The sequence below is a fragment of the Leguminivora glycinivorella genome, chromosome 11, assembly GCF_023078275.1.
Source record: "Leguminivora glycinivorella isolate SPB_JAAS2020 chromosome 11, LegGlyc_1.1, whole genome shotgun sequence".
In the NCBI taxonomy this organism is placed as follows: Eukaryota; Metazoa; Arthropoda; class Insecta; order Lepidoptera; family Tortricidae; genus Leguminivora; species Leguminivora glycinivorella.
Genome location: NC_062981.1, coordinates 10,224,946 through 10,238,760, shown reverse-complemented (window position 1 = coordinate 10,238,760; position 13,815 = coordinate 10,224,946). Strand labels below are relative to the sequence as shown.

The 13,815-nt window shown below is 37.5% G+C and overlaps 1 protein-coding gene across 2 annotated transcripts in view; it reads right to left on the bottom strand.

The window, feature by feature from the left end:
* LOC125231496 (cGMP-dependent protein kinase, isozyme 2 forms cD4/T1/T3A/T3B) overlaps positions 1-13,815 on the bottom strand; it is a 166,386-nt gene that overhangs the window by 92,762 nt on the left and 59,809 nt on the right. For both annotated transcript variants that reach the window (XM_048136984.1, XM_048136985.1), the window contains exon 2: positions 10,973-11,682. In XM_048136984.1, coding sequence (XP_047992941.1) covers positions 10,973-11,454 — 482 coding nt within the window. In that variant the 5' untranslated portion in view covers positions 11,455-11,682. The remainder of the gene's footprint in view (positions 1-10,972; positions 11,683-13,815) is intronic.

Here is a 13,815-nt window from a genome sequence, read left to right as displayed (position 1 = left end):
GCTGTAAGTACTCTAAAATATCCACTTAGCAAGTTTTGTTAAAGTTTTGTTCCCATAAATAGTTCCGACCACTGCTAATATTCAAATTGGTCGACAGTACACCAGTCAATCTGCTCTAAAGAAAACTACACCTACTATGCTAATTTAAGCAAACCTACCACGGCAAACAGTGCACAAATTGCGATCTCGAGCAGTCTCTGAAGGCGTCCCGAACTGGTTATGATTTCTTCCGCGCGGTCGCTACTGGTTTACGGTGCTCCGCCGAGTTATGGCCAGCTTTCTGGCGTAGTTTTAAAATAGCTCAGGTATGACAGTAATCCTCATTCCTTATTCAGAAAGATATTTTTACCTATGGGTAGGTAGATTATCGTGTTGAAGTCGGTCCTGTTTGACTTCTTTTATCCATGGGGAAAATCTTTACCTGGGTTTTATCAACTATTATTTTCAATTGATTTTCATAATTGAACTGATCCTCAGGTATTTTCCACACATTCAAAAAGATGTTACTCTTATCTTATATTACTCTCTTATTCAAAACTAATTTGTTATGCTATGTTACAACTATTAAACTAGTTAAAGTGTTTATATTTGATAGGGATGACTATAACCGTATCCCTATCAAAAACCGCTAATAGGTAAAACTGCAGTCTACCGTAATAGGATATTTATAAAGTTACTTACTTATAGTAAATGGTGGCCTAGCGGTAAGAGCGTGCGATCTGGAGGTCGCGGGTTCGAACCCCGGCGCGTACCAATGAGTTTTTTGGAACTTATGTGCGAAATGTCATTTGATATTTGCCAGTCGATTTCCGGTGAAGAAAAACATCGTGAGGAAACCGGACTACTTCCAATAAGGCCTAGTTACCCTTCGGGTTGGAAGGTCAGATGGCAGTCGCTTTCGTAAAACTAGTGCCTACGCCAAATCTTGGAATTAGTTGTCAGAGCGGACCCCAGGCTCCCATGAGCCGTGACAAATGCCGGGATAACGCAAGGAGGAGAAATATGATTCGATTTCGAGCCCTACACCCCAGCAGAGGGTAACAGAATTTAAAGAAGTTACCTACTTAAATTTTCGCTTCAGAAGAGCCCCGCTTACAGTACCGCATTCTGAGGTATTTTTAAATGGTTTAGGTGTTTGAACTTCACACTCATAAAGATTACTTTTATAGCACCTAAAGGCTAATCTTTACATGATTTTACGTCATACTAGAAAATGTAGTCATGTTTGAACTTTGTTTTAGATTGAGTATCTACTGAAAAAACGAAGTAGACAGTTATAAACATTTATATTTATAGGTACGTATGTTACGTAATACAATTATATACATTTATGGCACATACATTGAGGAAAATGTTAGTATTTAATGAGTATATAGGATAAAATAATAAGGATAATAGAGTCTACTAGTACATAGTATATGCACGATAATCTGCATAGGCTATTATTGGAATTATCGTTTCATATTAAACACTAATTCCTTTAATGAATTATTGAAAATAACAGGTATCAAGGAACATGATCATTAGCTCCTTAACCCAATTTGTCAATGCAAAATTGCCCTGCAATAACCCTATCAAAGGAGGCCAAATAATTATATGCTCATATTAAACGCAATTAGTAACAATAAAAGAGCAATAAAGAATTATGCCGCATATCCTTAGGTTCCAATTATCAACAATTCAACCCCGATGTCCTTTCTCAACAAGAACAATAAAACAAACGTGTGATACACTCTTGAATATCTTGACACAATTTTGTTTCGTACGGTACAGTTCATAAGCATCTTTACAAGCCAACATATGCCAAAAACATTTACACATCTCTAAGACGGTCACGTGGTATACATATATTTGGAATATTCCTTTGTATAGATGTTTGTGATCTTCCAAACGGCTTCAAGAATCCGTTTGGAAATAAAGAAAATAAACAATATTGTGGCAAATCTGCGACCGCACAATACCTTATTTCACAAAACAAGGCCTACCGCCTTCTTGACCTAGTTCTTAAGAATACATACGTTCGCGGGAACGATGACATATTAACCACAAACGCACCTTTTAATTGAGTAAAAATTACTATACTGACCCTTAATGCTACCTACCTGGACATAAACGTAAAGGTTAATTTTGGAGCGACATTTCTCCGAATGCTACTTTTGGGCGTGTTCTTGTAGTCGAATTTCCACCCCGTTTTCAATTAACTTTAAAGTCGCCGTAATATCTCACGTCAGGAAATTGTAGTGAACCGACAGAATCCGCAGATAGCGTCATATTTATTGGTTACTAGCGTTTGTCCGCGGCTTCGCTCACGTTAGAAAGAGACAAAAAGTAAAAGCCTATGTCACTCTCCATCCGTTCAACTATCTCTACTTAAAAATCACGTCATTTCGTTGCCGTGCAAGACGGACAAACAAACAGACACACACACTTTCCCATTTATAATATTAGTATGGATAGCCACGCAAGTTCATAAAACTCAGCCGAAGTATCAAACTTACGAGTAAGTGATAACTACTTCTTATCTGCTATCCTTAAAAAGTTCATACCAAAGGTCATTTTAATATCACGAAAGTTCATTAAATGACTGTTGAAACTTAAATGAGATTACATTATGACAATATTTTTGTACACCTATCAGAAGATAAACAAGAAATGTAAAATGTTAAAATCACAGCGCTAGTTATAAATAAAATAATGATCGAAGAAATCGTAAACGGATCAAACTATTTCGAGTACTATCATTATCAGATTAGATAAGATATTTTGAAAGAGACTTGTTCTAAAGATATGACGAAGGACAACTCTGGCTTTGCTCGTAATCTTCATTTGCTACAATAGTTCCTAAATTAGCATACATGTGGAAGTTATGTAAATGAGATAAATGTATGTACGTACATATAAGACGTTAAACTTTCGTGAATATGTCATTCAAATATACGAACGTACTCACGATTGGTGACATGTTTCGAGTCATATGGCGACCCATCATCAATAGACGGAGAGCTGGCAGTTTTTTTTTCTTGTTAATTATAAATGGGCTTACGCCGTGTCTTGCGTGGGCGCCGTCGCGTCTCATACTTCCATATCGATAAGGTTTGATTTCGTATGCGTCGCATCGCCGTCGCGCGACCATCGCGCGACCGTCGCCCACGCAAGCCACGGCGTTACTCTTGGCCACAGACTAGCCAAAGGCAAAGACGCCTGTTCACTCTTTGGAGTAGGTCCTTGACGCAACCTGGAAAAGTGCTCAGATGCTTTTCTTATCATGGCCAACCTCGGGTCTGCAGGTCTGGCAGCTGGGGAGCGGGGTAAATCGAGCTATCTAATCGTTCAAGCGTCCAATCGTAATACTTATATGTATTAACACCCGTATATTTGAGATAGATCTGATGTAATGATGATAAATGACAAAATTTAAACTCACGTGTCTGTTTTTGGCTCTGAATTAGCCATGAGTTTGGAACACAATTCGATGCATTTTCTTGTGTGAGACACTTACACCTCGAAGTCTCCAACACTTGTGAACCATCACGAGTTATATGAGTTTCGAAACAGCTGAATAAATAGCGGAATGTAATTCCCTCAACATAAAGCAATTGTCATAAAATAGCACTGCTAAACTAAGGAATATAAATTCAGTTCAAGATACGTTTACAACGATTTTGAAACCACAGAAAAGTTATTTTTCACCACACCAACTGGTAAAGGCTTTCTTTGCTATTCGAAAACAGATAGCAAAATTGCATTTTATCCACAAGGGGGCAAAGTAATTTCATACAAAGTTTAACTCAATGTCTTAATCTGGCTGCTAGATTTTACCTATAAATGATGATTTTGAATCATAAATATTGAATAAATTGATGGATTTCATTTATTTTGATGTTTTATAGTCAGTATTTTGTTCGTGTTGGTGTGGTGAAAAATTTTGTGTTTCACTCGGGGGCAAAGTTTGTTTAACCTTCGTGCCTTGATACCCTCGCAACGCTCAAGATTCCACTTTTTGAACCACTCGCTACGCTCGCGGTTCAATATTGGAATCTTTCGCTTGTTCGGGTATCAATATTGGCACGTGCGGTTAAACAACTACTTTGCCCCCTTGTAAAACAAATAACTATTTGACTTGGTTCAATGGCCCAAACTGAATCATGGCCATCCAAAACGAGATATGTACTCGTAGTACCAGCTTTTCCGATCCTGCGCAAATTTGATAAGTAAATAAGAAATGATGATGTTTACGGGTTTCCTCCATCCAAAAATTTTTTTTATGGGACAGGAGGCAAAGGAGCCGACAGGTCGCCTGATGGTAAGCGATCACTGCTACCCATGGACACCCGAAACACCAGAAGTGTTGGAGGTGCGTTGCCGGCCTTTAAGATGGGTGTACGCTCTTTTTTGAAGGTTTGAAGGTCGTATCGGTCCGGAAATACCGCTGGAGACAATTATCAAAAATCGCTCGTCAGTATGAAGATGCTTACGCGTCGTCGTCGCTGAACGCATCCGTACGCATATTCATACTGACGAGCGATTTTTGGTCGGCAAAAACCGATTCCGCGTTGATACGTTTGGGGAGACCCTTAACATTTACAAAGTCTGCTTATCAAAATCTATATTAAGCTTAGTCTAACTTTAGTCAGATAAGGGCCACTTTCACCAACGAAAATGGAGGGTTAACCCTTAACCCACCATTTTATATGGTATTTGACAGTTGACAGTCCACTAACCCTGAGTTAAGTGCTTGGTGCAAGTGGGCCTAGTTTTATTGCTAAAAATAAAACTATTTAAACAGTAGCCTTTAATAACGACATAAATGATAAAATTGATATCTCCACTGAGACCTACATAGCGATTTAAGTTTACGATATGAATTATCATAATTGAAATCGATGTAAACCTACATATGTTCTAGATAAGTCTTACCATGTAAATATTAATTTACATGCCAATTAAACGAAATGATTAATAAATGCAATCAGTCACGGACATTTATGTGGTTAAATTATAGCTCGTATTTAAACGTAATGGTGTTACTTTGCATGAAACGGATTATGAATACGATTATTTCAAAAGCTTCAAAGTATGATTAACAATAACACGTTTACGGACACTAAGTATATTTATTAAACATAGACGTTTATTTCCCTTAAATTAGACAAGTCGTTAGGCTCATCAAAGACATAGACAGACAGATAGTCCGTATAGACAAATAGTCTAAGAAAAAACGTACCTCAGAACCATGGAGAAAAAGGTACGGTGGCCTAGATCGATTTACACCTGTTGGAGACTCTCGGCTAGATGACGCTATTAATATTTGACATTTTAACACATATCAAGCTAAGAATACGGGCCAAATTGTCAAAACTGAGGTCCAAAAGTTTTAAGCCAGTGTCGAGAGATGGCAGTCTATGCACTGTGATTACACATTTTAGTTTGACAGTAACCCTCTCTATAAACTGGATCCTCTTTGGGCTCATAGAAGCCACCTGGTAAATATATTGTTTTTGTTAAATTCATTTTTTTTTTTTTTCAGACATGGCATAAAACATAATAGATAAATTAATACGTGTAAGAGAACCTAGAATGTCAAAATAAATAATATTAGGATGTTATGAATGTCATATAGGCAAAAGAATGTTGAATATGAATGTTGATGGATGGAGAGGGTGGGGTAAACCCAAACAACGATGGATGGATTGTGTGAAAGAGGATATGAAAAAGACAGATGTGAGTGTTGAGATGAAATGATAGAGAGAATGGAAGAGGAAGACATGTTGTACCGACCCCACATAACGGCAGATACCTAAGGGTAGGAGAAAGAAAAGAGGTTGTTATGGTCGATACACTTGTTCAGTAATTTCGTAATTTCAAATTTTGTAATAATTCAATGACAGCAAGAGTTAAGAAACTAGTGTCTTAGAGAAATTAATTGTATTCCATCTAAGAAACAAAAACCAGATATAATCCACGGCCTAATTAAAGAAATAAGACCCATCCGAAGTTCAAGTTCATGTCAATAAATTTGAATGTGTGTGACGTGACATGGCGATAACCATACTTCCTAGAGCGGTTACACAACTTTACATTAGGAGCCTCCAAAAGAGATGAGATGCGTGCTATCAGAAAGGTTATCTTTGTTTCCTTGAACTAGCGTTTTTGAACTACATAGTACATTACACGTAGTACAATGTAATCGGTTTGATTAGTTTTTAGTAGTACCTAAAGAAAACGTAAGTCACTAAGTTTCAATAGAATCGTTTAGTAAGTAAGTACTTTAGTGTGTCATAAGGGAGCAAATTTACATATTACTGGCAAGGGCGTTTATTGAAGCTTGATCGAAGAGAGGAATTCTATAATTCGTCACTACTTTAAAAAAATCTCGTATCTCACGCTGCTCCCCAAAGTTAAAACGCAGTAAGTCTATATGCATTCCATACATATACTTAACTTACTACAATTTTCTTTTCATTGACAGACGAAGATACAAGTTTTTTTTAAAGTAGTGACGAATTGCAACCAGAGTACATGGAGAGCTCCTGAATTACAAATAGTAATGCCGAGCGTATTGAAGTGTTAATTCCCAATGTGGAAATAATTTTGCCACGATATTCTGTTTTTCACATCACCTACGAAGAAAGTATTATGTTTCATAATGTTATTCAACAATAAGTGAGACTTTGACACAAGACTACATGAATGATAAAACAACGTGGGATTAATTGTTATTCGAAATGGTTTATTATTTTTTATGTTTTTATTATTGTTGATGAAATTAATATTGTATATTTTTTTGACATTGGATTTTTCCTAGAAATATTCTAGACATGTCTTTTTATACATACATATACCTAATTATGTTTTTTGTTTAACGATTATTTTTATATGAAATTGTATATTATAGACTAAATATTATTATGAACAATAATTACAACAGTAAATTGCTCTGATATGAATTGTTAGATTAAGATCATAATATATATGTAATGAACTATTCATAAGAGCTTGTAATTAAGCCTACATGAATAAAGATATTTAGAATTGAATTGAATTGATCCCTGAAGATAAAGCTCCTTTCGGAAATGTTAACGAACAAAACAAAACTTCCTTGAGTTATCCCGGCTTATTGCCAAGGCTCATAGTTCCGTCTTGGCAACTAAAATTTAAATAAAAATAACACACGTAAATGAAAACAAACACCCAACGCTTTACAAATGAATATTTTAAATTATGCTTATACTGAATGCTGAAGATAATCACGTGATCTAATTAAAATTGCAAATTGCATTATCTGCTTAATTTTCAATTTGACGCTTTTAATTGAATGTCTGGCCCATTTTTTTTCAAAGTCGTCCGCCCCACATTTTTTTTGGATTTGGGACTTTTTATGTGGTTTCCACTCAGAATCGCGAGCTCTTGCAATCCTAATAGGAGAAAAGGTGTCCTAAGGATTTTTCCCATTCCGTTACCATTTTTTCATACATTTTGTATGCCGGTAACGGAATGGAAGGTTTGAAAAATGTATGGGTCTTGGGACATTTATTTTTCCCCTCACTAGCTCGGAAACACGTTTTTTATCCTTTAATACCAGCGGGTAAAAACGCATTTTATCCACTAGTGGGTAAAGTAATTTGACCTTGAATAAAGTCAAATTAACTGCTTTAAAATTGATAAAAGTTAGGTGAATCTAGTAATGAAGATGATTTACCACCTGTGGAACTACTGGAAGCAGTGATAAACGCATTTTTTGCGTTGTAGTTTCCTCGCTATAGTGAGGGGAAAAGTTTTGTGTTACACTCGGGTGCAAATTATGTATTTTACTTCTCGTGTGTTAAAAAACTCGCAAGTTGAGGATTCTATTCTCGAACCACTCGCTTCGCTCGTGGTTCAACTATAGCATCCTTTCACTTGCTCGTTTTTCAATTCCACACTCGGCGTTAAAATACAACTTTGCCCCTTGTATAACAAATAACTATTCTCCTATCAGGATCGAAAGATCTCGCGAATCTGAGTATGAATCGCGTAAAAAATACCCATGTTACAAAAAGAGTGGGGTGGACAACTTTGAAAAAAATGGCCCGACTACTGCATTAAAAAAGAAACATTTTTTGAAATACATATCATTGATTTAAACAGGTTTCGTACAATGTCCTTACGAGTGAAGACGTTTCTCAACAGTTGTTATATTTATTCTTGTGAGCCTACGGTGACTGCAGTTTCGCAATGATCTTAAAATCTCCACCAATTTTTTACTGAATCATTGTGATGTAATGGAATTTTGAGATTGGTATTGAGTGTATTATTCCAAATTTCTTGGCTTTAGGCTAATATTGACCGGGATATAAGATATAAACTATGTTTACGTTTTTTTTTCGAGCGTCAGGTATTTTGTTACCCGTGACAATGATGCATGATGCATGTAACTGCGTCGAAATATTGGAAGATGACAAAAAACAAGAAGGTAATCATGGTCTATAAGCGATCGGCGGTCACATACTTTATATAAGTTTATAGTAAAACCGTGTATCAGTCTTCTCTTATTCTTTAGTTTCTCTCTCTGTTCTACTCACAATAAGTCTTAAACATGCTGATTACACTTGTTTTGGATCTCGTGCTAGTTTTAATTTAAGCTAATATTTAGCATATTATAAATTTATCATACTCAGGATTTAGTACGAAATCCGTTTGAATACCTAATTAAGTAAATTCCTAGTCGTAATTTCTAGAACATCAATAGCCAACTATGGCAAGGTCGAATCAAATTCTACTTAGCTATCGATTTCCATCGACACCTACTCAAAACAATTGAACGTCAGATCCACTGATAACCTGTCAGTTCTGGTTGACGTGGCCTAGAAACGATCACATGATCGAAGGATGCAAACGAAATTAACCAAATTAGCCTTCCCGCATGTCGTTGTGTTGCATACGAAAAACCGGCCAAGTGCGAGTAGGACTCGCCAACCAAGGAGAGTTCTAATTTAACATATTTTGATTAGGTTTTTTTTTACTATAGTGTTTAGGTCTTTTTTTCCTGTACGTATGTTTAAGACGATAATATTTGCCAAAATTGATGGCTTCAGTCCAGGCCAGTGGAAAACACTTTATAGGTTACTAGCTTTGGCCCGTGGCTTTGCTCGCGTTAGAAAGAGACAAAAAGTAGCCTATGTCACTCTCCATCCTTTCAACTATCTCCACTTAAAAAATCACGTCAATTCGTCGCTCCGTTTTGCCGTGAAAGACGGACAAACAAACAGACACACACACTTTCCCATTTATAATATTAGTATAGATATATTTTTGTGCATCAGTTAGGCCCTTCTCATTTTCAAACTTTTTTTACAGCTTCAAGGGACAATAAATCTGAGTATACAAACAGTTTTAATTTTATTTTGATACCTTCATTGGCATTCCCAAAATAAAGAGCCAGACAGACCGAATCGTTGTCCAAGTGAGCTAGTGAGAGTAGTGAGTGCCTGAGTGGACGGACGCCATGAGTGTTTTGGCTGCAAGGGTTCTGTTTTTTTTTCCTTTTTAGGCACGGAACCCTAAAAACGACAAACTCGGTTGTAATTCAGGACCACCCTATTACAATTCGTTTTAAGGTGATCGCGCTAAGTACCGTCACGCCGCGAATACTAATTTTATCAATGAGCGGGGCGAGTAGATCTGTTTTGGCTATTACATGACATGACCTTCTAGGCTTGTTTATGTCTATATGCGGGTAAATGTTTACGTTGATTTTGTTATTTTCCTAACACGTTTTTCCAGTGGGACATAGTGGTGCTGTAACATTTTGAATTTTATTTTTAGCTGCTTATCATGATGCCACAACTCAAATAGTACATTACGATACAAGTGCGGAAAAAAGGAAGTTAGAAACGAGTGGCGCTAAATTAAAACCACACTGTAATTGATAATGATAACACTTATGATTGTAATTGAATAAATAAATATAAAATATAAATATAATATAAAACACGGCCGAAGGGAGTGTTTTAAATCGAAACGAGTTACGAATGACCTTTTCGCACATGTATCGTACGCCGTTTTTCAGTAGGTACAGGTGACCATCCGAAGTTTCGACCTGGCATATAATGAACCACTTCTCGCACTAGTGCGTAAAAAACACCATCTGTGCTGAAAAGTAAATTTATTTGTCTTTTGATATTCAATCGAATGCATTGCATTTTGTTTTGCCTTTTGCCTCACTATTCAAGATAAGCAACTTGTCTTCACGCGTTCAGAATCATTTTATAGGTGTAAAACTGTTATCAAAAATTGCACGAAAAATAAGCCTTCAATTAAACAAGACGTTTTAACGTCCTCATAAAAGTTTTATAACTTAACGTTCCTGATGAAATTGTGATATGCGACCTTGAATATTTAAAATGAATGTGGCATTTGATGTCATGTGACTAGACTACCATTCATAATTGACAACAGGATTTCAGTTTAACAAACAAACAAAAGTTCAGGCAACTAAAACGAGTGTCAATTGAATTTGATGTGATGTTCAACATCCCATCACGTTTTTTTTCAGTTCGTGAACAAAGAATGATCTTCTCACAAATTGTGATAATCATCCACAACAAACATGACATTTCTTGAACGTAAATTTGGCTCATTATTTCCACGTTACGAGGAAACATGACTGGAAAATTATTTTATGAAGCATTGTTAAACATTTTTGAGCGTTAAGAGCCGTTTACATTTCAACAACAGACTAGGATATCATAAAATATCTTTGTTTGCATTAGTATAAACAATATTAACTAGCTATGAATTGTGATTCATCCTATTCTAATCTCTATTAATAACGGGCACCCCCGCAGCGTATCCTCGATGCATTTATCAAGCACTCAACGCATTGTCTGCAAGATCAAAATAGTTTATAGTACTAGCTCAACACTGCATAAGAATTTCTCAAAGTACAAACGCGTTACGAACTCTTTAGGAATATAATAAAAGTGGTACTCACGATTCGTTCTTGTCGTAGGTTGGGAAGGTCTGGTGCGCCAGGTCCTGGAGCGAGGAGCTGGTCTGCGGCTCGGCGGAGATACCCTGGGCCCTCTGCTTGCGGGGCCCGCGCGAGCCGCGAGCGTACTGCTGGTATGGAAACACGCTCTGCAGCTTATCCAGCTGCGAGCGCAATTCCAGCATCTCCTGGTCGCGCTGCTTCAACAGCGCTTCCAGCTCTCTAATCCTCTCAACTAGAGGCTGCATATCGTTTGTCACAGTCGCGTCCGCGACACAATTCTCTGAATCGGAATTCATACTAGGAGTCCCCATTATTCCGTTTTCGATGTCTCTATAAGTCTCGTTTAACGCGCGCCTATCGCCGTTGACTGTGGGAGCCACAGTAAGAGCTCCTCCACCAGTATGCACTACAACCCTCGGCTCATCGTCAGCAGCTACTCGCTGTGACGATCCAAAGCAGAGGGTATCGAAACAGACGCGCATTCACTCGGCTACCGAGCACTTCACAGGAACACCACTGAGGTTTTCACTGAGGGGGGGTGAGGTTAGTTTAGTTTTTCACTGACACTAGTGGACGGTGTGGGAGCACTGAGCACGGGAAACACGGGAAGTGAGACGTGCGACGCGAGCGCGGACGGGCGGAGTAGTGGAGATACGCGCGCGTCGCGGGTCGGCCGCCGCGGAGTCAGGCCCACGTGCCACGACAACGCCCTGCAAACAAATACAAAACATCATTATTTTCAAATTATCAAAACAATCATACTTATAAGACATTATAAAATTAACCATAACTTTTTGTGACTAAGTTCTGATTGAGAAACAAAAATGATATCACCTAAGATTACTCCATTGAAACACCGAACACAGACTGCGCTCATGATCCCGATGAACAAGTGTTTGTTGAAATACTCGAAATATCTGATCACCTGATTCGGACGCAAACCGTCCACATGACCGATATCTAATCCAAATCATCTCCTACATTGACATTACGCCCTGATAAGCTGATACGACAGTTTGGTCAATATAACTACTTGTGTTAAGAATGTTTTAAAAACTAGAACCTATCTATCGGCGGAATGAATGTAGGAAATGGACATTGATTGTACTTATAAAGGAAATACGGATATGTAATGCATGTTATAATAATTTCTCACTTATTCCTACGCTACACAATAGTAAGAATAGTTTAAAAATAGCTCAGATAATTATGTAAATATTGACACCAAAGTAAATGGGCCATTTTTTTTTCAAAGTTCTCGACCCCACTTTTTTTGCAACATGGGTATTTTTTACGCGATTCTCTTTACTAACAAAGTCGCTGCCAAGTTAGCTTAGACGGGCTGTAACGTAACAATGTAATAAAAATATTTCCAAACATCACATTGCCAAGTAACCTATTTAAATCCATAAGCAATACTCGTAAATGAGGTATAAAAGCCAAAGCAATCGACAGGGATAATGAAACTTTGGTATCGACAAGTTGTTTACACGGCCCTGCCAATTCCGTTATCCCAGAGCCGTATTCAGATGTCTAAAATAATATTTTCATTTCAAACTCAATGCTTCCTGCTCACACTTTTATAGTATGAAAAAGATACATGATAATTGTCCTAGACGGAAAAGGCACTAGCCGAAGTGACAATCGTTGACGCTACGTGGCGATGGAAACGCAACCTGGCTCTGTCGCGCCACTACGGAAGAGAGTTAGGAAGAGTTGTTGACGTTGACTAGGTGCCCTATATTAGGCCTAACACATGATTGCCGCGAGATTGTCGCTGCGAGATAGATCATGACACGTCTTCTTCTAACTGTATTAATGACATAAGGACGGGTAGTCTATCTCGCGGCGACATACTCTCGCGGCAATCATGTGCTAACCCAGCTAGTATTAGGTACCAGCAGTCAGCTATAAACTAAGATTATTATGATATAACGTCATTGCACATTGCACTGACAGAGCTGTAATAATAGCGCATTAGACTAATTGAGAATGTCGTTAGGTGACGCTTGGATGAATTCTATAAATATGCAGGTTAGGAGATATATCACGAACTCATATGAGGTACAGCGGGGCAAATCGGTTATGTATGGTAGGCGTGTTCAGTGGATACATGTAGAACTCAACATCATAGTGTAATAATGGAAAAAATGGATTAGTTACAATTGTCCCAGTCGAAATTTGACTATAACTTTTGTTTAACTGTCATCCGTTATAGCATATTTTATTAGATCGAGAAACAAAAAACAGTATAAAAAATATGCTTCCAGCCTCGGTCACTTGAGGCCTTGGTCACTTTTTCTTATACTTAGCACTTAGTTACTTGCAATACCTTTACTTGAAAACCACAACATTCTCAATATTATAAATGGGAAAGTGTGTATGTCTGTTTGTTTGTCCGTCTTTCACGGTAAAACAGAGCAATGAATCGACGTGATTTTTTAGGTCTATCTAACGCGAGCGAAGCCGTGGGCAAAAGCTAGTAAATTATATTGGGTACTATAGTAGAAAATACGTTCCATTTAGTTTACGTTAGCAACTATGGAAAAGTGACTCATATCCGCGATACAAATTACCTATACCTTAAATTAGTTTTTCTACTCCCGTACTGTTATTCGTGAGTTACAAGGTCGTGCATAGAACTTAAAAACCCTACATAAAAGATGTCAGGACAAGTCTATCTAGTCTATACCCTGAAAACATTTAGTAGAAGTAGCACGATATAGCTGTTACAGTTCAGTAAATACATTGCTACCAACTTAACAAACCAATTCGCAGAGTCGAGACTCCCTCGTTTTCTGCTGCGTTCATTGGCGACGCGTCGAATCGCATTCAAATGTATG